Below are 25,864 nucleotides of genomic sequence, written 5' to 3'. Positions count from 1 at the left end.
CCCCACCCACCCCCTCCACAAGACTCTTTTATCTCTAGTTAATCACAGAAAAACAGCCCATGGCTCAAGTGGTAGAGAGCTAGCCTTGCACCAGATCCTAAAGGATAAGTGCCTAGGTTCTGAGTTGAAGCTCCAAGGACCTGCACACACATGTTTGTGTACACACACACAACACAAAGAAGGTACTGAACTTCAGATAGGAGATCTTACCTTGGGGAGATTAAGAGGACAGGCTCAACTTGTAAGGACAGCTAGAACTGCAGGAATTGGGGATCAGGCTTTCCGCCCTCTCCCTACCATGTGGTCAGGTGGCCGTGAATGAATTAACTTACCCAGAGATAAGCTTTCCTGACCAAAGACAATGGCTGGACAGAGGAATGTCAGGTCTGGGCAACACAAAGCTTATCAGACCTTTCCAGAGGTGGCTGGCTGCCCACTGCATTGAGTCACCAGGCAGTCCTGCTTGGGGACAATTCTACCCTCTAGATACTCAGGGCTTTGTCAGGCTCCTTCTCCCTTCTGGAAGGCAGAAAGGACTGGAATCAAGGTGGAACAGGAACAGGCTGGAGTGGGACTGTGTGTGTCTGGTTTTTTTTTTTTTTTTTTGGCCTGTCCTGGAACTTGAGCTCACGATTCGGGCACTGCCTGAGCTTCACTTTTGCTCAAGGCTAGTGCTCTACCACTAGAGCCACAGCACCACTTCTGACTTTTTCCATGTATATGGTACCAAAGAATCGAACTCAGATCTTTGTGTATGCTAGGCAAGCAACTCTACCACTAGGCCACATTCCCAGCCCATGTGTGTGTCTGATTTTTGACCTGCCACTTGCTACTTGAATGATCTCAAGCCAGTCACTCATCCAACTCTCTACTTTCTTCATCTTTATGAAGATGAAAGGAAAGGTCAGGCATGGTGTTTCACCCCTTTAATCTCAGGGTATCAAAGGACAGAAGACTTTAAGTTTGATACCAGCCAGGATAAAAAGTTAGTGAGACCTAATCTCAACCAACTAGTCAAGTGTGGTGGTTACTGTCTGCCATAAGGCACTAAGGAGTCTAAGGTCAAGGATCACAAGTTTCTGGACAGCCTGGGCTACACACAGCAAAAGCTTATCTCTATAAACAAACACAAACAAAAATGGGAAAGTTACAACACGTGTACTATTTGCCCAGGATCTGGAACATGGTATGGATCCCATAAGAAGAAAATTTCTCAGTTGATCAACAGGACAGATTCAATGTCACTTATTCAAAATGCCTCAGTTTAGAAATTCCTCAGGTTTCTGATTGTCTTTGTGTGTGGTGGAGGAGGTGATGGAGTATTTCCCATATGTAATCAGACACTTGGGAATGGGACTATAAACCAGAATTCATATGTTACCAGTTCTGGGGCTTGAATTCAGGCTTGGGTTTTGTCCCTAGGCTTCTTTTGCTCAAGGCTAGCATTCTACTACTTGAACCACAGCACCACTTCTGACTTTTTCTATGTACGAGGAATTGAACCCAGGGTTTCATGCACGCTAGGCAAGCAGTCTACCACTAAATCACATTCCCAGCCCACCAGAGGCATTTTTAGTGCAAAATATTTTTGTTTAGTTTTATGCTGGTACCAACTACTTGAACCCTCTCTTGGCTGACTTGCTGAGAGCTGACAATCTACCACTTGAACCATGCCTCCACCCTATTTATTTGCTTGTTTATTTATTTTTGGTACAAATCTGGGGACTTAGGGCCTGGGTGCTATCTCTGAGTGTATTTGCTCAAAGCTAGAGTTTTACCACTTGAGCCACATCTCCACTTTCAGCTATTGGAGATAAGTCTCCTGGACTTTCCTATCAGGGCTGGCTTCAAAGCATGGTCCTCAGATCTTAAGTTTCCTGAGTAGCTAAGGTGCCCTGCCAAACTATTGTTTTTGTTTGTTTGTTTTGCTATTTAATTGGAGGTGGAGTCTCAAGGACTTTTCTACTTGAACTGGTTTTGGACCTTGATCCTCAAATCTCAGCCTCCTGAGTAGCTAAGATTATACATGTGAGCTACCAGCATGTGGCTTCCATGTGTGCTCTGACCTGACACCTTGAAGTCAGGCATGGGATTTCCCAGTCTCAGCATCATGTCAGCATGCAAAGATTTGGGGATTTTGGACTGCAGAGATTTGGATGCATGCTCTCCCTCTAGACAATGATAGTACAGGAAGTAACAGGATGTGATGGTGGGAGCAACAGGAGTGGAAAAAGAGTAGTTGAAAGGAGAGCTAAAATTCCAGGGTGACTGGCAGAGATGGGAAGGTGACAACTGCATAGTGCCAGCATGGCATCTAAGAGGGAGAAACACAGACACCTCGCAGCTGAAGGTCTGGATGTTAGGCTACTGATAGGTTTTGGGTGGTCTGATTCCCAGATTCCCTCTTCTGTACCTTCAGCTGAGATGCCCCTGTATCACCACCCCCCATCCCCAGCCTATAAGCCTCCCACCCCAGAAGCTAAAATATCCCTTCCCACTCAAGGCAGAAGCTTAGGACCAAAATCTTCAAATCTAGCTGTGGCCCAACCATGACTTCAGTACTCTTAGAGGAGATCTGGATGACCTTTGGGGCTCCTGGGTAGCCTGTGGACAGTGTCCTATTCCAGGCCATGGGCAAGGAGAACCTCTCTCTGGGGACCACAGATGTGCCCGAGCTTCCAAAATAGCACTTAACCCATTCCTGAGCATCCTCAGCCACATTCTCAACCACTTGCTCCCTGTGGGCTCCCCCTGCCCACAATTCAATTTCCCATCTCTGTGCAGGGGATGGGGGTGGAGGTGAGGTCCATTTTTTCCCTTCTCAGCCCATGAGCACAGATGTGGGCCTGGCACACAGGCGGCCCCCTTGACTTCCAGCATCTCAGCAGATGCTTAATTGAGAGGAAGTAATTCTCAACATCTGGGTGCACATCTGAGAGGGGGCTCGGGACCACAGGGAGCCTGGAGAAAATGGCAGTCTATGCACTCAAGGCGCTTCCATGGCTGACGGTGTTCAAGAGGGGGGGCAGAGCAAAACAGCAGCAGGCGTGCCAGGGTTGTACACAGGTGGACAAGGGTCCCGGAGCATAATGCCGCCGGTGAATCTCAGCAGAGCTGAGCTCAGCTGGCTGGGACCAGTGTTGCTGGGAGCTGAGTCAGTCCCCAGGGAAAGGCAGAAGTAAAGTAAATAAAGAGAGTGGGAGAGAAAAAAGGAGAAAGGAGACAGAGTCTGAAAGAGAGGAAAGGAGGAGGGAGAGAGAAATATGGGAGAGGAACAGCAGACAGGCAGAAATCTGCTTTGTTCATTTCAGAAAGAGGTTACAGGGTAGCTAGGCATTGGTAGCTCTCACCAGTCATCTTAACTACTCAGGAGGCTGAGATTTGAGGATCAAGGTCCAAAGCCAGCTTGGGCAGGGGTATATGAGACTCTTATCTCCAATGCACCAGCAAAAAGCTGGAGAGTGCCAGCCTTAAGCAAAAAATTTCAGGGACAGGACCCAGAGGAGGCGACTTTTTTTTCTCACATAGAATACATCAACTAAGTTCTGATCTTGGACGAGCCCCTCCCCAGCTGTAAGACCCTGAGCTAGAGACTTCAGTCTCTGAGCCTCAGTTTACATCTGGGAAGGGACAGAAACGTTCCATGGCAAGCTCAATGATATTCAGTAATGAGATAGCAATCTCTGAACTTTGGACCTATTGCTCCAACCCAGTCTAGGCGCAGAACTTCCTGCTGGAAGCAGTCAGCTCAGGGGTTTCCACATAAGCCCCCTCCCTCGCCCCCGACCCTTCCCTCCCCCAACCCCAGCATCCTTGTCCTCTAGCTGCACGAGGGAGTCAGAAGCATTTTCTTCCTTACTCAGTAGGGGTGAATTTAGCTACTGCATGGAGTTTCTGCTGTCATTATCATTAGGACCCTATTTGAAAGACAGTCTCCTATTCCCTTCCCCCAGTAATTCCTGTTTCCTGCCAGAGACAATTGTGTCTCTTCATCCCAAACAGGTGAGGCTGAGTCTTTTGGAATTCCCAACAAGAGTCCAGCCCCAGGCAGAATTCCCCAAGTGGCTAGCCTCAACAAGCCCCAAACTGTTCCTGGGAACGTAACAAAGCAGCTGTTCAAGACTTTTCAAGGAAAGTCACTGACCAGAGCTCTAAGCTGCAGGGTTCTGTCTCTTTTTCTCAGCCCAGGAACAGTAAAGGAAACTGGTAAGGCCAAGATGACTTTGCTTTCTTCTTAGCCACCTGCCCTGGCCACCACCCTGTCCCCAGAGAGGAAATTACCACCTTGTAGAGCCTCTACTGCAAAACATAAACACCTGGTTGCCTGGGCAGCACCTCGCCAGGGTGACAGGGATCCAGATGGTCCCTGAAGAGCCAGCTGGGTTGCCACGGAAACCGAATTGCTGCTGCTCCAATCAAGAGACCTGGATTCTAGATCCACCAGTCTCCAAGCTTAGAGAAGTGAAACGATTTGCATAGAGTTACACAGTAACTAGGTTTCAGAGCCTGGGTTGCAAGGCTTAATAATAACAATGTTGGCCGGGAGTTTGGCCTAGTGGTATAGTGCTTGCCTAGCATGCACGAAGACCCGGGTTCGATTGCTCGGTACCACATACGTAGCAAAAAGCCAGAAGCAGTGCTGTGGTTCAAGTGGTAGAGCCCTAGCCTTGAGAAAATCCAGGGACAGTGCAAGACCTCTGCTCCTACTCATTTTTGCTGTTGTTGTTCCAGTAATAGGGCCAGAGCCTTGTGCTCTCACTTCCTCCCCTCCCCCCATTCAAGTCTAGCCCTCTTCCACTTGAGCTACAGCTCTACTTCTAGCTTTTTGATGATTAACTGGAGAGATGAGTCTCCTGGACCTTGGTGCTTGAGCTGGCTTCAAATCATGATCTTCAGAGCTCAGCCTTCTGAGTAGTTAGGATCACAGGTGTGAGTCACCTGCACCCATTCTAATTCTGGCTGTTTTCAGTGCCTCACTGAAAAAAAAAAAGCCAAATGATCACTGATGATCAAACAAGTGAGTCTTTCTAAATCTCTGCTTCCTCACCTGTAAAGCGGGTGGTCCGGGGTATGTATGTAACATCATGATGAAGGAGAGCTCACACGAGCCGATCAAGTCAGGACTGAAATGGCTAGAAGTCAGATTATTTCCTAATCCATATCCCCTTCCCTGACCTGCCCTAGCCCTCTGAGTCTAAAAAGGTAAGCTAGATAATAATTGTGCCGTCCTTAATTCCTGTCTGTCTGTCCCAAAAGGCTGAGTTCTGGCTCCATTTCACTCTAACACCCCAGCATCCTTCCTCGGGGGGCAAGAAAGCTAAGCCTATCTTAAAACCAAAGCTCTGGCTTCCTTGATCCTCTTACCTGGGCTTTCCTTTGCAGAATTAATTGCTGTTGAGGGCTTTATTAAGCCTCGGGCACTCTGGGGTGGGGGAAGGGGACTGTTTTGGCAGGTCCTTCTGTCCAGGGGGCATGTTTGGGGTACGGAAGCTGGGAAGACTCAGAAAGGTAATCCTGTGCCAGGGCCCTGCAACTCCAGAGAGGCTGGAGACTGTTAGAGCATCTTCGGTTCCTGGCAGTCTCAGGCAGGGATAGCCTGGCCCAAGTTGTGGTTTCATTTCTGCCCTTGAGGAGACCACCTGTCCATTTCACAGAGCCAGCCTGTCTGCCTGCCTGCCTTCCTCCCTTCCTTCCTTCCTTTTCTCCCTCCTTTTTTCCTCCTTCCCTTTCTTCCTTCCTTTCTCCCCCCCCCCTCTTTTTTTCTCCTTTGTGTCTATACTTGGCCTTGAACTCAGGGCCTGGACACTGTCCCTTAGCTTCTTGCTCACTCTACCACTTGAACTTGAACCCTATCTCTACTTCAAGCTTTTTGTAGTTCGTTGGAGATGAGTCTCTTTGACTTTCCTGCCCACACTGGCTTCAAACCTCAATCCTCCCTTAGATCTCAGCCTACTGAGTAGCTAGGTGTAAAGCACCGCACCCAGCAGCAGTTTTGGTTTAAAGCACACTTTAACCCTGATCTCAGCCCTCTCACGCTCCTTTCCACCTAGCAGAGAATACACTCAGGGTTTAGCTGTTGGACCAACACCTGCAGCTTAACCCAGACCCAGCATGTGGCTTCCACAGACTTTATGTGCCAGGCACGGAGGCCATATATACTCTCCTCTTGCCATTCCCAAGAAGTTCAAATGAGTGATACAATGTACCCAGAGAAGATTGGAATCCCCCTGAGGGGAGAGGGAGAGGCCTTACGACAGACCCTAGAGGTATCTGGTATACACACACGTGTGTACACACACTATGTTTTCCGTATCTGCTGCAGATCATACTTTGACCATTTGTTGCTGTTTCAAAAGAAACAAAAAACAAAAACCCCTCAATGTTTCTATACAGGTCTGGTTTGCGTTTGCGGTAGGCATAGAATGAAAAAGGCTAGAAGGGGTTCCTCATCTGCCCTTGCTCCTCACCCCTGCCACAGCTCTGCCTCCCTCCCCACTGTGTGCTCCTGGCCCCCAGGGACCATCCATCCATTCATCCTGCTCCCCACCCCCAGCCTCGGAGGCCAAGTTCATAGAACTCCTCCCACTGTGCCTTTTCTTCAAGGCCTGAGCAAGGCCACCAGGTCCCAGGCTGTATTTCTCAAGGAGCTGAGGGAGGAGGAGGAACTGGGGCCACTGCCCAAGGCCAGAACTTCCTCCACACACTCCTGGTCACTGAGAAGGCAGGGAACAACTCAACTCAACTCTCTGAGCTCCAGATGGGATCCTTCTGGGGGCAGTCTTAATTTCCGCACCAGATCAAGCCGTCTTTCCCTCTCTAAGCCTCCATTTCCTCCTACATAAATGGGTGTGCTAATACATAGCCATAACAGCAAGAGGCGTGCCCATAGACACGTTTGGTCCCCAGCACCCATCTGACCCACCACTGGTTCCCCCAAGAGGCTGTAGATGAGGTCCAGGGCCTTTCCCGGGGCACCTGGATGGCTGTGCGGTGCAGGTGACTGAGAAGGAGGAAAGGATCCTCCCACACTCCAGTCCTGCAGAGCTTGGATATAAGACAGAGTAGGTGTCCAGGAGGCAGGCATTCCTGGCCTTGGAAAGGTGCCCCAGCCAGCTGGGTGGCTGTGTTTCAAGGGCAAGGCCTTGCCTGCCTGCTGTCTCTGGGGGAAGCTGGCAGCTGCTAACAAATCCCCAGCAATTTGCACCCACCAATCCGGCCCTGCTCGCTGGGCAGCCACAAGCCATTTTTCACGCAGAGCTGCGCACAGCTTTGTCTTTAGAGAGACAGCTCTGGCAGGGTGTCCCTGAAAGAGGACATTTGTCCTCCTGGCCGACCGATTGGAAGGTGGCTATGAACAGGGGTGGAGGAGGGGTGGGGGGAGTGTAGGAGGGTTGGGCTGGAGGAAGGAGAGTGACTATTGGGAAGCATGAGAATGGAGATAGGGGCCACTAAGACAGCTCAGGAATATCAACCCTCTCCCCAACAATCACAGCAGGTCTCCCCCAATTTGGCCAGGTAGAAGCAAGAAGGCTTGGCTTCCAAAATGGCTCATGACTGCCTTTCCTTGCTCAAAGATTCCTGGAGGCAGAAATGACCATTGGCCTCTGTGCCTTTGCCCCATTTCAACCCTGCTTTGGTAAAAGGAAGATATTTACGCCAGGGCTCTGGTGTTGGGGTCTTTCTCTGAGCCTAAGGCTGCTGCATGGAAGGTGGTCAAGGTCCTTTGCAACTGAAACATCAGGGTAGAACCCAGCCTCTTCCTAGGCCCTGGTCCAGGGGCCACAGATAGAGAGGGGGGAATCAAGTGTCCTGGATTCTTTATCTCCTGGCTGGCTGAGAGCCCAAAGCATGTCACAGTCTTCCTGTGATCTGCTGCTGACATCTCGCACTGCTATGGGGACTTGGAGGGGGGGACCAGAACAAGCAGGTGTTTCGGGACACAAGGCTGATCCCTGGGCCAGGGCTTCTGGGTGAGGATGTAAAGGTGAGCTCTGAACAGAGGTCAGCCATGCACATATCCTCAGCTGTGGTGTAAGACAGCAGGGAGCGAGGGAATGAGCATGGCCTTTGTCTCCAGAGTTAGTGATCTGGCCTAGTCAGTCCTGTTCAAAGAAAGACAGGCATTTCCATGCGGTGTGGCTGTGTGAACAGCAAAGGTGGAGAGCTCAATATACTGTCTAAACTAGGAACAGTCCACCCCAGATACCTGCAGGCCACAGCCCACAGTAGCCCACCTTGTATAGTGATCCACACATATCCTCCACCTGTCCCTAAGGAGCCTGGCTTCTTCCTGCCTGGACACTTGTCCCTTCTCTAAGCACCTGTGGCCTTTCTCAGACAGCCCCGGGGCATCCTGGGGCCTCCCACACCTTCCAGGCAAGCACCTTCCAATTCAGCCCACAGCATCCAGATGAGAGTCCACAGTCCTCACAGCTTCCGGGGGCAAGCAGGGTGCTAGCGAAGGCAGTGGACACCCCAGGCCCTGTCTGGGTTCTGTCCCCGGCTTGCTATGGCTTGGGGGTAGATTACCCTCCCTGGTCTCCAGCTCTCTGCCCTCTGGGCTTGAACATTTCCAGTTCTATTCTTTTAAACCATGCCAGCTGCTCAGAGGGCAGGGGGTGTCAGCTGAGGTGACACGGATTTATTGAAGCATGGTTTTCTAGCAGAGACATGCGGGGGGCTCTTGGGGACGTTGGAGAGAACGCCTGCCTCTTGCCTGGTGCTTGGTATCCACGTAGCTAGCAGGCTGGGCCACTCTGTGTGCAGGAGGCTGATGTTTCAAGTTGCTGATGGCTGGCACATGGTGGTGGGGGGGCTGGGTGGGCACGCCACTGCCTCAGAGGAGAGCCAGGGAAATGGGGGGGGGCACTAGGCAGGTGACCTTCTGCATGACGCAGGAGAGGACACGAGGCTGGCTCCCAGGAGTGGCGGGCTAAAGATGCATCCGGTGTGCACGCGCAGCTCCTGTTCTGTGGACGCGCAGAGGCTGACGGCTGCACCAGAACAAAGAGCTGGGGGCTGGGTATCAGAGGGCCCCACGTGGAGACGCCTGCCTGGGCTGCTCACTGCAGCGTCTGGGCTGTGCTCACATTCCGCACTCTCTGTCTCTATCACACACACACACACACACACACACACACACACACACACACACACACACACTACCCTGGGGGCCTGTGCGCCTGCTCCCAGCCACCGGCGCTCTGCGCACAGCCCGGCTCTCCGCCAGCTCTCCTGACAATGAACCTCTCTGCGCGGCATGATCTCATCCTCCTCGGGGCCCAGCCTGGCCTCCCGACAGAAGAGACAGACAGGGAGAGGGGCGGTGAGCATTGCCCACAGATGCAGCCACACGCACGTGCACACATGCACCTACACAGCCACACATAGACATACACAGCTATGCACACGTACACCCCTCAGTGTACAGCCAAATGCACTCGGCATGCATGTACAGGAAGAGGCCCTCCCCCTCACCGCCTACAACACACAGAAACACACACACACACACACACACACGCACAGCCTTGCACAGGTACCCAGCTATATGCACACTTGCAGAGGTGATGATCAATGCAGAAACAGAAAGACAAGCTAGACATGGATAAGAGCATTGAGGAAGGAATGACCAGACAACCAGACACCAGCGCCCCTCAGGGAGGAAGGACAGGGACAACTGCACTGGCGAGCCAGACAGCGTGGAGCCCAGACGGACAGGGAGACAGGCAAGAGGAGAGGCAGCTTCTGGCTGCAGCCACTGCGAGGACACAGCTCCACGCAGAGACCTCCTGGGAGGGATGGGGGGAAACTGGCACCCGCAGCCTCGCCAGGGCAGTCACCCCAGGCCATGCATACCCACCCACAGAGTCAGGAGCTAGTGAGAGCTACCTTTCCCTGCAGGGAGGGATCTGTACTGGGAGACTGACTAGCAGAGAAGAAAGGCTGAGCTCGTTTTGGCATTCACTGTATATCCTATGTGTGTGGGATCCTCCCCTCCTGACCCATTAGGGGTCGCACTGCATTTCCATAAGCAGCTGAATGGCAGGTGAGCAAGGTGGTCAAGAGGGCGCCTGATGTCAAAGCCACTCCTGAAATTGGTATCATTGCTTTGTTTCCTGTGGCTGCCAACCTGCACCCAAGCAGGTCCTATGCCTGCTAGCCAGAACCAGCTGCTGAGGGCCCCTCTTCCTGGGCTCTGTGAAACATGAACCAGGGCTGACACAGGTTTGAGTCCAGTCAAGGGAGCTCTAGGGATGCTAAGGCACAGGAACGCCCAGGATACTCGGCTGTAAAATGGGTACACTGAGAGTGTACTAACTAGCATAGTATGTAGACAGTGCATGGTAAGGGGCTCTGTAAACTGTAAAGAGATGTGCTAAGCTGAGGGTGAAGACAGGAAAGGAAGAACAAAACCTTGTTTCAGGAAAAGTGGTGGCACTGGAAATGGTACTTGGAAAGGCACAGGGCCACGTGGAAAGACCCAGTACATAGGTCTCCTAGTTTAGAAAACCGACCAGCCTTGGAATAACTAGGATAGAGTAGGCAGAGCCCTCAGCCTGGGATCAGGAGGCTGGGGTTCAAATTTTAGGTTTGTCATTTATGGCTGGTGAAGTCTAGACAAGTCACAGGCACACCCTGGGCTCCAGGCCCTCATCCCTAGATAATAATCTGTCTCATGATGCAGGGAACTATATAGCAAAACACAGGCGAGTACCCAACTTTCACTAGTAGCGAAAGGGCTTAACAGATCCTCCACCAGGAAGTAGCTGGGACTTCCAGAAAAAGCCTTCTTCTCTTCTTTTTCCTTCCAGTTAGGAATTCCCTGTCTTGTTTTTGTCTACTGATTGATTCATTGATTGACTGACTGATTACAGTGCCGGAAATGGAATCCACAAATGTTCCACTACTGAGCTACATTTTTTGCCTCTTACTATACTTTTCTCTCCACTCTACTCCTGTTTCCCTGATTCAGCATCATCAAGCACCCAGTCTCCCCAGAGATCTGCCAACTGGCCCCCGCAATCAGGGGACTAAAGAACATCATTCCCTACCTCTGGGTTCCCGAACAACCACTTTTGACTTGATTTGAACACAAAACCATGCTCCCCTCCTCTCCCAGAGCAGGTGCAAAGGTTGGTCTCTTCACCTGAAATGGAGCTCATCCACTATTTCTTTACCTGCTCAATTCTTTCTCAGTTTGGGGGGAATGAATCTGGGGTCCAGCATGGTATGCAGCCCCCCAAAAGTCTTGGCTTTTCCTTAACAGTAATTAGCACAACTTGAGCATACACATTCACTCCCCACCATGAGTGCACGCTTCCATCACATTCCATAATCATTTGATCAGTGGTCTGCATAAGCTATCACTTATTTTCACAAATAAAACTTCATTGGTGGCAGGGAATGTGGCTTAGTGGTACAGTGCTTGCCTACCACGCATGAGGACCTTGGTTTCAGTCCTTGGTACCACATAAAACATAGAATTAATAAAACATTCTTGGCATCAGCCATATTCACACCTTTACCACATATGGACAATGATGGCTTCCCTCCAACCCACAGGGCCTAAACTAGACCCTCCTCTGGCCCTTCATGAGAAAAGATTGCTGAGCTCTTCCCACAAGAAAGGAGGTTTCACGGGGCAGGATCCCTGCTTGTTCTCCTGGGGGCCTGAGCCCCGGTCCTCACCTGCACACATGGTGTGAGAGAAATATTTCCTGGCTAATACCTGGTTTTTAACTGCTTCTAAATTGTTCTGATGTCTTATGAATACTGCCGATTGCAGCAGGAGTGGGGTGTGAGGGCATCACACAGGCTTTCTGTGAGCGAGGTACCCTCCACAGTGAGGCTTGTGTGGACAGGAGGCATTGCATTCAAGTCCAATTATGGACATGCTTCCTGAGAGGTCTTTCAAATATTTTCACAAAGGCTCTTTCCAGACACACTCCAGAGAACTGGCTAGCAAATCACAGGAAAATGTCTATTTTGATTACTTGTTATTCTTTTATTGTTTTTGTCAATTCTGGGGCTTGAACTCAGGGTTGGGTGCTGTCCCTAAGCTCTTTCACTCAAAGCTGGTACTCTATCACTTTGAGTCACAGTGCCACTTCCACTTTTCTGGTGGTTAATTGGAGTTAAGAGTCTCGTGGACTTTCGTGTGTGGGCTGGCTTTGAACTGAGATCTTCAGATCTTAGCCTCTTGAGTAGCTAGGATTACACCTGAGAGCCACTGGCACCCAGCTATTGTGATTGTTATACAGAAAAAAAAACTCTATTTTTTTTTATCATGCCTTATTCTGAATCGATAGTTAATGGTAACAAAACCCGTCACAGAGTTCATATATCATGTCACCTGCTTATGAAACTTAACACGATCTTTGCAGCATGGGTCAGATGATCACCCCTACCATCCATAGGAGTTGAGGCCCAGAGACTGCATGCTTCACAAGTGACCGTGAGACTGTCACAGGTTTGTCTGATTTAACTCTTGCACACGCCTGCTGCCTCGGTGAGCTCATGTCAGTGGCAAGCGTAACACTATGGCTGTACGTTTTGTTTTGTTTCTGAGATAGGTTCAATCTATTGCCCAGGTTGGACTCAAAACTAATATATCTGTCTTAGACTCCCAAGTGGCTGAGACTACAGTAGTGAGATGCTATACCAGAGAAACTATAACTGTAGTTAGCTTAAAGCCTCTATTTGTAGCCTTAGAAACTGTGGTCTCAGCTGGGCCTGTCTGTGACAAAGTCAGTTTGCATAGCAGGCTTTTAGGATCCTGCATGTACTTGTGTGTGTGTGCGCGCGCACACTCGTTCGTGTGTGTGTGTGTGTGCATGTGTGCTAGACACAGGATTTCTGCTTCTTGCTCGGCTTTTTCTGCTCAAGACCACAGTTCCACTTCTATTTATTTATTTATTCATTCATTCATTCATTTATTTTTGGTGGCTAATTATAGATAAGAGTCTCTTGAACTTTTCTTTCCTGGCTTGCTTTGAATTGCAATCTACAGATCTCAGCCTCCTGAATAGCTAGGATTATAAGCATTAAACCACTAGCACAACACATCATTTACTTTTTAATAAGTGGAGTTTTGAATGAGTGAGTGGATGAGTGAGTGAATAAACACAATGGAGTGTAAGCAAGGGTAGTTCATGGTATGTCTGCATGATCTGGATTTAAATACCAGCCTGTGTGACCCTGAGTAGTCTTTTCTGTTTCTCTCAGCCTCAGTTTCCTGAAAACGGACCTGTTACTCATACTAGAGGTTCATGGTGGTAACAGGCATATGCCTTTAGCACGGGGCTTTTCCTGGGGTACAGCCTGCCTGGGGGGAGAGTCCCCACCGACCTATGAAAACCTGGGGGCAAATATATGCTGGGAAAGACCTGCCCCATCTGTGGCTCCGAGAGACTGAACTGCCTGCCTCATACCTAGGCAAACTGAGACATAGCATGGCCACAGCCTGAGGTTAGAGGCCCCATCCACTTTCACACCACACCCATGGAACCACCAAGCAACACTTACCAGCAGACTTGGGAGTGAACTTGTCCCGGTTTGCAGCACACACAGCCAGCAGTCGGTAACCAAGGTCCAGGTCAAACCCTTGCTGGGCCGCTACCCGGCTAACTACCTGTCAGCAGGAAGGGAAGAAGAGCAGGAGTCAATCACCATCCCCACAAAGCTCTGAGCCCAGAGTGGGGAGAGAGACCCATTTCGTACCTAAGGATCATGGGGCTTTCCTGTGCCTTTTCCCCAGCTGTCACCTGGAGAGGTGGTGGCATCCTCTATTGGATGGTCCCAGCCAGGCTCCTGCTCCTCACAGGAACTTCTCCCAATTTCCCCTATAAGTCTTGTCTTCTCCCCTCCATATCACTGAGCTCCCATCTCACCGTAGTGAGGTGGCCTGTTATTCCCTTAGGACTGGAAGCTCTGGTTCTGCCTGCACTCCTGTATTCATACCTGCACTCCACAAGCTCAGGACAGCGTGTGACTCTTGTGACTCTTATCTATAAAACCGTAGCTACTCAGGAGGCTGAGATGGTGGTTCAAAGTTCGCCCAAGGGCTGGGAGTGTAACCTAGCCTGTCTAGTGTTTGCTTAGCATGCATGAAGCCCTGGGTTCAATTCCTCAGTACCACATACACAGAACAAGCTGGAAGTGGTATTATGGCTCAAGTGATAGAGCTCTAGCCTTGAAAAAGCTCAAGGACAGTGCCCAGGCCCTGAGTTCAAGCCCCAGGAGTGGTTAAAAAAAAAAAAAAGAAAAGAAAGAAAGACAAAAGAAAAAAAAAGATAAGCCAGTCTAGGCAGAAAAGTCCATGAGACTCTGTGTGTGTGTGTGTGTGTGTGTGTGTGTGTGTGTGTGTGTGTGTGTGTGTGCGCGCGCGCACGTGTGTGAACTCAGGGCCTAAGCACTGTTTCTGAGCTTCACACACACACACACACACACACACACACACACACACACACACACACGAAGTGGCTCAGGACATGGAGCTGTCTGCAGGGTTCCCTGGCCAGGCTGACACACCCAATGCTACCGTGGCCCGAATGCAGGACTCTGGGGTTCAGCCTGAACCCCAGACTCTAGCATGGAGTCTCAGAATGGCCGTGCCTTAGAGCTTATGGTTATACCTGTTTGAGAGAGAGGAGAATGGGAGGGTTGTTCATCCCCTGTGGAGGAGGCAGTACAATCAGGGTGCTCCAGGGGCCTCACATAAGGCTCTGGAGGCTCCAGCCCATCTGGCTTCACCCTGTCCCCACCCTTCCCAGGCATCCCATGACTGGCAGAGCAGCACCCTCCTGCCTGCCTCCCTCGTTAGCAACAGCCAATGTGGTATCCTTATTAAGAAGGAGGAACCTGGGAAAATAGAGTCTCTGCGGAAGACAGCTGGGGCGGCCATGGCTGACTGGGAGAAGTGCTCCCAGATGTGGTGGCTCTGCTTCTGAGGGAGGGATGCCCATCCTCAAGTCCCAGGCCACCTGCCAGCCCAGCCAGAGATACGCAAGGTGTCTCCAGAGCATGCAGGCTGCCATGGGCTTATGCCCCTTCCCTGGATCCTCCAGAATAGCATCCCACATCAGACTCTATCTATCTATCTATCTATCTATCTATCTATCTATCTATCTATCTATCTATCTATTTATCTATCTATCTATCTACCCATGCAAGTACTGTGGCTTGAAGTCATGCTTTTTTCCTTGAAGGCTGGTGCTTTACTACTCCAGCCTCACCTTCACTTCTAGCCGCCCCCCATCAATGGTTGTGGGGCTTAAACTTGGGGAGCCTGGACACTGTCCCTGAATGCTTTTGCTAGTTCTCTACCACTTAAGCCACACCTCCACTTCCAGCTTCTTGGTGATTTACTGGAGATAGGAGCCTCATGAACATTCCTGCCTGGACTGGCTTTGAAGCAAGATTCTCCAATCTCAGCCTCCTGAGTAGCAAGGATTACAGGTGTGAGCTGCCAGTGTCTAGCTTTCCGGCTCTTTTTTAAGGTGTGTGTGTGTGTGTGTGTGTGTGTGTGTGTGTGTGTGTGTGTGTGTGTGTGGCAGAGAGGAAAAGAGAGAGAGACAGAGACAGAGACAGAGAGAGTATTAACAGAGAGAGAAGGCCACTTCCTCACCTAAGAGAGGTGAGAGAGAGTGATACGCTGAGTCAGGGAGGAGCCAAAGGAATGTTCTTCCCAAGACCAGTAGTGCCTCAGGGAACTGACCCCAGGGCCCTCTCTCCTGGAAACACCCCAGGCTGGGCTGGTGTCCAAACCAGAGGAACAGGGCCTTGGTCACGGGCATGTATGGTGTTAGTTTAGCCTTTCTCCTGCAAACAAGCCTTGACCAGGGGCCTAGGGCTCCTGTCCTTGTTCCCACAGGCATTCCCTGTCTTTCTTCCTCTCTGTGTGTGTCCCAAGAGTGTCCAGGTCACCCCACGGTGGGGTGCCCTCACTGTCAGTCTCCCTACGGGAAAACGCAAGTTCCTCACACATTTTTCAAGTTTGCAGGCAGGCATCTGGAGATCCAGGAAGGTTCTGGGCTTCAGGCTTGCTGAGGCTCCTCTGGTGCCACCCTTGTACCGGCCTCTGGCAGGAGAGCCCTGGGGGGTCACCAGGGCACAAGGGTGTGAGCTGGGTTTGGGCTGGTGCAGAGCTGAGGTGGGCACCCAAGAAAAGCCAATGCCTAAGGACCACTGGGAGGGCTCAGGGCTCAGCCAATACAGCACAGAACACTCATCTTCCACCAGAGGCTCCTTATCTCTTCTTTCCAGAGGAGTAAACAAGGATGAGTTTCAACCCAAGCTTGGCAGTGAGGGACAGAGCCAAGACACAGGCCCGGGCAGTCCCAGCCGGGCACTGTGATTCACACCTGTAATCTCAGCCACTCAGGTGGATCTGAGGACCACAGATAAATCAGAAAGACGTTCATCTCAAAAAAAAACCAGCAAAAAGCCCGAAGAAGAGCTGTGGCTCAAGTTCCTTGAATGGAAAAGCCAAGTGAGACAGCCAGGTCCTGTGTTCAAGCCCCAGAACCAGCAGAAAACCAAACCAAAAGACAAAAAGAAAAGAAAAACAAACAAACAAAAAAAGAGTTTCTTGTCTAGTCTACAAAGGGTTAAGGCCATAGCTCCCAACCTGCTAGGCCCTGGGTCAGGGCAGGGAGGCAAAGGTCCCCAAATTTAGCTAACACTAGCCAGTCCGGTTGCTCTGGTTTTAGAAACTATTGAGCAACGGGGACTCAGGGCTGAGAGCAGGCAGCTGGGAGGACAGATAGGCTGGCTTGTCATTGAGGCCCAGAGCGGGTGAGGCCTTGTTCCATATCTCCCAGCACAGGTGAGACAGAGAGTGAACCGCACTAAACTCTGTGACCCTAGACTCTACCACAGCTCCTGGCTTTCCCTGGCCAAAGCTGAAGACACCCTCCCCCCCCAGGGAAGTCCTGAGACTTAGAGTCCGAGGGCTCTGGGTTATGTATGCGTGTGTATGTCGGGGGATTGAACCCAGCTGAGAAGCTGTGATTTCAAAAGGCTGAGGGCACTCTGGTGGGCATGGTACTTGGCACTACGGGAACTTCCCACGAGCCCCCAACACTCCTCCTCAATAGAGGTCGGAGGTGCTGCCCTCTGCTGGTCACTGGGCCTTGCTACTCTGCCTGAAACTGGCCCTCCGGCCCACACATAGACCCAGGCAGGGAGGTCCTGCAACCAGTCTCCACGCTACAGAGACAAGATGGCAACTGGAGATCATGTGACCAGTACATGGGTTCCCCTGGAGAACATGTGCTGCCTGCTCCCTACACAAGCTGGCTTGCACTGGAGAAGGGGGAGCAAGAAACTGGACCCCACAGGCCTTCCTAAGTGACATCCTCCAGGTAGGAAGGGCAACTGGAGGCCTGCTGGACAGCCAAATAGTCCTGCTACTCCACATCCTGGGCAACCTAGGGCAAATTACTTAACTTCTCTGTGCCTTAAAAGAGTCAAACTCATCTCCGGGGTGCATGGTTAAGTATGACTGTTTTCATGTCCTGGTTCTGTCTTTGTGGCTACATCCTACACCCTTCGGGGTGGAGGCCTTACTTCATTGCTTTCATACATAGGGCAGGTATTTGATGCTGCTTTTTTAAATTTTTTTATTTTTTGCCAATCCTGGTGTATGAACTCGGGGCCTGAGCACTGTCCTTGGGCTTTCTCAAGGTTAGAGCTCTACCCCTTGAGCCACAACACCACTTCCAGCTTTTTTTTTTTTTTTCTACATATGTGGTACCAAGGAATAGAACCCAGGTCTTCATGCACACTAGGCAAGCACTCTACCAGTAGGCCAAATGCCCAGCCCTTGCTGTTGCTTTAAGGTCAGGCATGAGACAGGAGACTGCTTCTGCCACTTGCAAGTGATTTAACTCCTGTGGGCCTCAGTTTCATCATCTGTGAATCAGGTGCCAAATACTTTTTCCATTGCTGGGACAACAGGCCAAAGCAGGTAGGCAGTGAGCTTAGAGGATGAAAGGGGGTGCACAAGGAGGCTTTGAGGTGCCTTCCCTGGTTTGGGGAAGGCTGCCAGCTGCCTCCCACTACTTCTGTCTGTGGCATTGGCCACTAGAGGCTTTTTGCTGCTGCAGGGCCATACAGCTAAGTGTGATCTGCCTCTGGGGAGGAGAGGGAGCCAGTGCAGCAGATCCAGGGCAGCTGGTTCTACTCTCCTGCAGTTGGGGCCCAGAGCTGCTTTCTGGAGTTGAGCCTGAGCTGCTTAGACATTGGTGGCCAAACTGTGTCCATGCGCCACCCCAGGCTAAGTGGTTTTTAATTTATATCCTCGGAGTAAGCCTGACAGATCCAGAGGAGTTTGGAACTGGCTTCCCGAGGTCACCCCTCCATTGCACTGACCTGGAAGCCTGGCTGAGCTCTGGACGGGGAGAGCCTGGGTGTGCACACACCATCAATGAGTGCGGAGGGCAACCTGTCAACGTCTCCTCAGGGCAAAGACTCCCGCTCCCTGTGCTGAGTGTCAGGCTGGAGGGAGGGCAGCAGGCACTGGATCTTCCAACCCCCACAAGACCTTCCTTCCTCTTGGAAGTCCTCCAGAGCTCCTCCGTGCCCCCTCTCAACTGCCTTTCATGCTCCCAGGTAGGTGGCCTGAATTGCACCCTGCCTGTCTTCCCAGGGCTCTGATGTGTCTTCTGCGTGGTTCCTGGGGTCAGTGTTCTTCTTGAGTGGACCAGCCTGGCCACAGTGCTGGTCCATGGTGAGGAAGGGTTACTGAATGAATGGATGGATGAATGAATGAATGAACAACAAATCTGAAGTGAGGTTAGTTACTGATCTACCCAGACTGGCCAGGGCCTTTGTCCAGTTCAGTCCTGTGTCCTCGGCACAGTGTGTTTTGGGTATAGTGTGCTAAGAGGACCTCCTCCTTTCCTTACAGCTGGGGTGGGAGTGAGGGGACGTAGGGCAACATCTGTCCATGTCTCTGGGCTTAGGCAGACCCAGGATCCTCACAAAGAGGATTAAGGCAGCTGGGGGAGGGTAAGGGGAGGCCAGGTCTGAGAAGAGAAGGGTCCGGCAGTGCAGGTGGCCTGCAGGAAGCCAGATGGTGTGGGCTTCTGACAAACAGAGCCTGCCTCCCTATCAGACAACCCCCACAGCCTAGTGTTCCTGCTGCTGAGGCAGACAGGCCTCCTGTGGAGTCCAGGACTCTTCTGAGGCTGGGTGGCAGTGGCACAGTCAGCAACAGGCCTTGATGTCCTCCTCAGTGAGATGGGTGGGACACAGTATCTACTGTGGACTAGCTGGGCCTGGCTCACAATGGGGACTCTGAGGTGACTGCTGCCCAAGCCATCATTTCTCCTTGAGACCAAACTGCTGCCTGGAGCCCTTTAGGAAACATGGTGCCTTTAGACCCATGTTGGGCCCCTGAGCGACTTCTGGCCCCATCCTCTGATGACCTGAGACAGTCCATCTCCCCAGCCTCTAAAGCTGACCCAGGGCCTCTGTGAGCCTGCCCTCTATGGCTGCCCTCAGAAGCATTGTGCGCTTATGAATGCAGGCCACTGGGCTCCGGGCACCACAGGCTGCCAGAAGCTTGTGTGTGGTTCTCTTCAGCCTGGCAAGTCATGCCTTGATTTCTGTCTGGGCCAGGCCTCTGTCCAGCGTGTACCCAAGGGCCTGCTCTTGAGGCTCCCTGGCCAACTGTGAGCATGTGCACATGTTGCTCTGTGACCCTGGGGTTGCTCTCCCTGGCCCCAGCTGCTTGGCAGTCTTCAGCTTGCAGAAAACTAGCTTTTTTTGTTTGTTTGTTTTTTTGACTAGCTCTACCTTGTAGGCAGCTGGGGACTCCCTTTACCCTGTGGCCCGCCTTGTCAGTGATTTTCTCAGTCACTTCAACATACTGGGCCATCCCACTTGGGAAAGTTTTGGCAGAGGGGAGCCACACATGATAAATTAAGCATCAATTGTTGTTTATTTGGCTAGACGGGTGGATGTTATAGACTCTCAATAAATGATTCAAAAGGATAGAAGGATGGTGGATGGATAAATGGTGGATGGATGGATGATGAATGGTTAGGATGATGGATGGGTGAATGGATGGCTAGATGAATGGATGTGGATGGATGGAAAGAAGGGGATGGATGAGTGGATGGATGGATGGATACGTGGACAGATGGTAGAAGGACTGGAGGATAGATGAATGAATTGATGAATGGATGAATATAGATGGATACATAGATAGAAGGGTTGAAAGATGGATAGATTAATGGATGGATGGATGGATGAGTAGATGAATAGATGGGTGGGTGAATATGGATGGATACATGGACAGACATGGACAGATGGTAGATGAATTGGAGGATAGATGGATGAATGAATGGTGAGTGGGTGAATGAATAGATGGATGAATGGATAGATGGGTGAGTGGATAGATGGATATAGACAGAGGGTAGATGGTGGATGGATTGGATGATAGGTGGATGAATGAATGGGTGAGCAGAAGAATGAATGAATAAATGTGTGAGTGGATAGATGGATAGAGATGAAAAGTAGATGGATGAGTGAACAGATAAATAGCAATAAAAAGAGCTCAATAAATGAAATAAACGAACGAATGAATGTCTGGTGAAAAGGAAGGCTAAGAATCCTTCAAACATCTCCTTGCTTTCCTTGTAAGAGAACACCGCAACCACAAAGTGAGCCTGTCTCTCTGGGATCCACAGAATCTCCTCTTCTGAACCAAGCAGGAGGCGTACATGGCACAGCAGTGCTATCCTTCTAGCTCAGTGTCTGCCAGCACTCACTCCCATTATCTGGTGTCTCTCAGACCCAAGGACAGGCCTGCACCCCCTCGCTCTTCCCGTCCTCCCACTGGAATGACGAGCACAACAGGCAGATGTGCACTTACGGTCAGGCAGCCCATCAGACTCTGCTCGAAGGGCCGCTGGAAGGCTCGTGGATCTCCACACCAATCCAGCAGTTCCGTGGCGGCATTGTGGAAGTTGGCAGGATTCTGTAAGTGCTGTGGGTAAAGAGAAGGAGGCGGCGTGAGGCTCCAGGATTGAGGCTGGCATACAGAGCATGGGGTGGGGGGTGGATAGGGAGGCTGAGCAAGGAAGACTCAAGGTCCAGCCAGGGAGGAGATGGTCAGGAAAGGGCAGAGGGCAGGCCAGGACCCACGAGCTCCCTCAGCCTCTCTCTGCACACCTGTCTTTGAGCATGGGGCCTCCACTATCCCAGCACCCAGCAGGATGGAGGCCAGGACACGCCCCTTGCAAGGATAGGCCAACTGCATGCTGGGAAGTCATGGGGCCCTGATGCTGGTGGTTAGGGTAAAGGTGGTCCCTGCTGGTCTCCTCTGGCCCCCACACTTGAAGTTGGCTCTCCTTAACCCAACACCCCTCCTGCCTCCTGGCTCTGTCTTCAGAGCAAGCTCGCCTCACAGACAAATAGGGCTTGTCATGGTGGTGCTGTGTCTGGTGTGTGTGTCTGACAGTGTCAGGCCCTGTCTACTTCAGGGTGGGGAGGGGCTGCTGGCACTACTTGATGTAACTCCTTACCCCTGGCTTCCCAGGCCCTTTGCACATGACAATGAGGACCAGGAGAGAATAAGACTTGTCCGGGTTCCATGGGCCATGGTCCAGGCATGCTGAATTCTGGGGTAACACTGTGGCCCAGTGGTGGCTGTGGTGACTGAGGGCCCACAAAGCATCCCATGGGAGGACTCTAAGCTAGCTGCCCGGCTTCAGGATAGTGACAGGTTCCAAGTCCTTGTCCCCTTGTTTGCTGCAAGGGATAGCAAATGCCCATCCTGGGGCTTAAGTGCCTTGCAAAGCCAGGGTGAAGACGTCTTGAGCACTGAAGGCTCCTGCTGAAGGGGTGCAAAGCTGGGGAGCATGGAACTGCTGTGGGGAAGGTTTCTGGGGTTCTTCTCTTCCTGTATCTTCTAGTAGCCCCTGCTTTCTGAAGCCTCCAGGGCCCCATGTGTAAAATTGGGTACAGCAGACCATGAGATGGCAGTAGGGGGTTTACTTTGTCCCCCCCCACCCCCGTTTTTTTTTCCCCTTGGATTCTGAGGTTTTTTTTTTTTTTTGAATTCTGAGAGTTTACTTCTTGCCCCTGGGGTACCAAGCAAAATGAGGCTTAAAAATAGGAGAGGCAGTAGAAATGTGGCTCAAGTGGTAAATGCCAGCCTTAAGCATTAAGGGCTTGCACCTATAATCCTAGCTATTCAAGAGGCTGAGATTTAAGGAGCACAGTTCCAAGCCAGCCAGGGCAGGAAAGTCTGTGAGACTCTTATCTCAAATTAACCACCCAAACAGCTGGAAGTGAGGTGTGACTCAAGTGGTAGAGCCCTAGCTAGCTCTTGAGCAAAAAAGCTTAGGGACAGTGCCCAAGTCTTGAGTTCAGGCTGCAGAGCCAACATAGAGAGAGAGAGAGAGAGAGAGAGAGAGAGAGAGAGAGAGAGAGAGAGAGAGAGAGAGAGAGAGAGAGAGAGAGAGAGAGAGACAGAGAGAGAGAGAGAGAGAGAGAGAGAGAGAGAGAGAGACAGAGAGAGAGAGAGACAGAGAGAGACAGAGAGAGACAGAGACAGAGACAGAGAGAGACAGAGACAGAGACAGACAGACAGACAGACAGACAGACAGACAGACAGACAGACAATGGAAAGCATGAGGTCTGAGTTCAACCCCCAGGACAGCATCAAAACTACCCAGATGAACACAAGACAGGTAGGAGAAAGGGAAATCACTGAGAAGCTCCTCCCTCCATGGACACAGCAGAAGAGAAGGAAACCAAGGAGAAAGACAGCAGGCAGGCTGTGACCAAGCCCTCCGTGATGGGGCTGTGATGCTGACGAAACAAGATGAGGCCTGGTGGCTCTGACAGGGTGCTGGACTCAGGGGCACTCCCATGTGGGGCTGTCCTTGGCTCAGATTCCAGCTCCTGGATATTTTCCTGGCTCCCCCATGGCACAGCTGCTGGTGGCTCTCAGGCCGGCTCTCTGCAAGCCTCTGTCCCATGACTTGTGGGGGACAAAAGGGACTTCTGCTCTTCTGGAGTCTCTGCTCTTCTCCACATGGCCCCGAGGGGCATGCAGAGGCATGTGGGCTCTTCTAGGAAAGCTGTTACACAATGTCAAGCTCATTCCTGCCAGGCAGCGGCCCTGCTAACTGAGTTGTTCCGTTTATTTACACGATGTCACACCTAATTAGCAGGGTCAGCAGTCTCTGCTCCCCTTTGCTGCTCCCTGCTGATGGCACACAAGTGGTCACAGTGCCCCCACCCCTGTTTAGGTGGCTGGGTGTGGCCCTCAGCCCAGCCTCATGGGTAGAGCCAGCAGCAGGCATTCCTTGGCTGGTTGTTGCACTGGAGCCTGTGTCTGTGGTCCTGGCTGGGCCCCAGGCACTTGCTGGTGACTGTGTCAGCTGTCTTTCTGTGGCCAAAGTGCATCAAAGAGATGCTACATGATTTAGTGACACATACACAACACACCTGGTCCAAACCCCTGGCCCAGCCACTGAGCTGACACAGCCCTGCTTCGGCATCCTCATCTGTGAAGACGGGTGATGACAGCTTGCAGGGCTGTCCTTGTGAGGAACCTCGTGGCAGTGTGGGGGCCTACCCACGGATTTTGTGTGTATGTTTGTGCAGGTCCTTGGGCTCAAACTCAGGGTTTGGGTGCCATTGCTGAACATTTGTGCTCAAGGCTAGTACTCTACCACTAGAATCACAGCTTCATTTTTGGCTTTTTTTGGCTAATTAACTGGAGATAAGCATCTCATGGAGTTCACTGCCTAGGCTAGCTTTGAACTGTGATCATCAGATCTCTTCCTCCTGAATAGCTAGTGGCACAGAGAGGGGCAGAGGCCAGGCCAGCCTAGATAGAACAGGATGCATACACAATGGGATCAGAGTCTGGCTGGTACTGGACATGAATGCCCTGTGCTTCAATGGACAGCCTGGCTCATCTACACAATGCCTCAGAAGGTTTGGAAGACTTCCCATGTGTGCTGAGTCTGCAGGGATGGGGAGGAGACACAGCCACGCCGAGACAAGGGCAGGCTACCCTGGACAGATTCAGCCTCTTCCTAACACCATGGCCCACCAGCCCTTCTGTGAATGAAATTACCCATGCTTCCACCCACGGGTCTATCCATCTATTCATTCAAAGGGAATCAAGGCATCCATCCATCTCCCCACCTGTCCACCCAGCCATTCATCCATTCACTCCTTTATCCAGCCCTCTTCCATCTCTGCATTCATCTCCCAATTCACCCATTCACCCGGAAGTTGATCTCTCTATCCCTGCATCCCTGCATCCATCCCTACATCCATCCATCCATCCATCCATGTTCTCTACCCACCCACCCATCCATCCCTGTGGTGATCCACCCCTTCCAACCTCCCATCTACAATACTCAGGCCTCACCCTAGGCTGGGCTCTAACTAGCTAGACTTTGCAAACTTGGAGGTGACAAAATGCAGCCTGGTGGGAGCCCTGATGCCACGTCTTGCTCAAGGTAGGGCAGATGTGGTTTCTGGGTGCCCAGAAAGACCCTGGGCTCCAGTAAGGGTACACACATGCTCGGGGCCTTCATCGGTGAAGCCCAATGAGGGGAGCTCTGAAGGGCCATCGTGTTGAGATGCAGCCCTGGCTCTCTGAACCCCTCAAAGCTGAGACATGGTAGAAGTGGTTGATGGTGAAGGCTGCAGAGAAGACAGGCCAGGGAGTGTTTGGGGGACAGGAAGCTAGGCCGGGAGTAGAGGAGTGGGAGGACCGGGAAGGCTTGAAGGGCCCAGCAGAACATTGCCACACTGCTGCTCATACCTGTGTTGCTATCTGGGCCCCATGCAAGGCCTTGTGCGGTGCACAATGAGCCTGTGCATCTGGAGTCAGTCAGGGGAGGCAGCGGGCACTCAAGCATTCCATGATCAGCGGGAATCCATGAAGATGCCCACTGACTGCACAGGGGAGGTGAGACAGTGTGTTACCAGGGTCTCTTCTGATGCGTATTCAGGTTTGTTGTCCTAGGGAGGGAGGGAGGAAAGGAGGGAGGGAGGGAAAGAGAGATGGGGGGAGGAATGCGGGAATGCAGGGGGGAGACCAGCAGAGAGCAGGTGTCTCTTAAGCTGTAAGCCTGACACACGGGCAGGACCAGGGGGTCATTGTAAGCAGGACCAAGGGCAGAAACTGGGGCAGAGGCAGAGCTGGGAGAGACCTGAGAGCAGAGGAGGGAGCACATGGTCTCGTTTCTATTCTATGGGAGAGGATGAGCAGAGACTCGTAACTGGCAATTGGACGGCCGACCAGGCTGGGTTCAATCTAAAACAAGTCTTCTTCAATTTCCTCTTGGCAGACCTTGCCCAAGCTCCCAGGATGGCTGTTTGGTGCCAATTGGAGGACATCCCCCCCATTCTTGAGGAACTGCCTCAGTTCACCCGGGAGGGCACTGTGGGGAGGCTGCAGCAGGCACTGCCAGGCCTATGGAGGCTCCCCAGGCTCCTGCTGAGCTTACCCCAGGTGGCCACTGAGTAGGGCTGGCTGCCCTGTCACAACCCTCTCACAGCTCCCTACCAGGGAGGACGATGGGGCCTGGAGGAATGAAAGCCTCAAAGCTGAGCATGAGCCCCCACTATGTACAAGGGGAACTAGGACTTAGGTCCAGGACTGCTTGATGTCAAAGCCTGTGTTCCTCTCAGCCCTGCTTCCTTCTCCCTATTTCAGGTCTGGGCAGGGAAGCTGAATCCAGGGGCAGCTCATCCCACTCAGCCACCAGGTGGGGGCACTCCAAACCAGCCTGGCTGAGAAATGGCTAGAGGGGGAGCTCGCCATGCTGGGTTGGGCAATGAGGTCTTCTTTGCACTAGTGGGGTACCCTTTCTGTGACTAG

At 51.7% G+C, this 25,864-nt stretch overlaps 1 protein-coding gene across 1 annotated transcript in view; it reads right to left on the bottom strand.

Moving 5' to 3' along the window:
* The window catches only part of Zmiz1 (zinc finger MIZ-type containing 1), a 212,724-nt gene that overhangs the window by 68,867 nt on the left and 117,993 nt on the right, over positions 1-25,864 (bottom strand). The window contains exons 6-7 of the mRNA XM_090346671.1: positions 20,882-20,995; positions 13,525-13,630 (exon numbers count right to left, since the gene is read on the bottom strand). Of these exons, the coding sequence (XP_090202797.1) occupies positions 13,525-13,630; positions 20,882-20,995 (220 nt within the window). The remainder of the gene's footprint in view (positions 1-13,524; positions 13,631-20,881; positions 20,996-25,864) is intronic.

This window comes from Megascapheus bottae, chromosome 15, assembly GCF_031878675.1.
Source record: "Megascapheus bottae isolate mThoBot1 chromosome 15, mThoBot2.hap1, whole genome shotgun sequence".
Classification (NCBI taxonomy): domain Eukaryota; kingdom Metazoa; phylum Chordata; class Mammalia; order Rodentia; family Geomyidae; genus Megascapheus; species Megascapheus bottae.
This window is presented reverse-complemented; position numbering and strand designations above follow the sequence as displayed.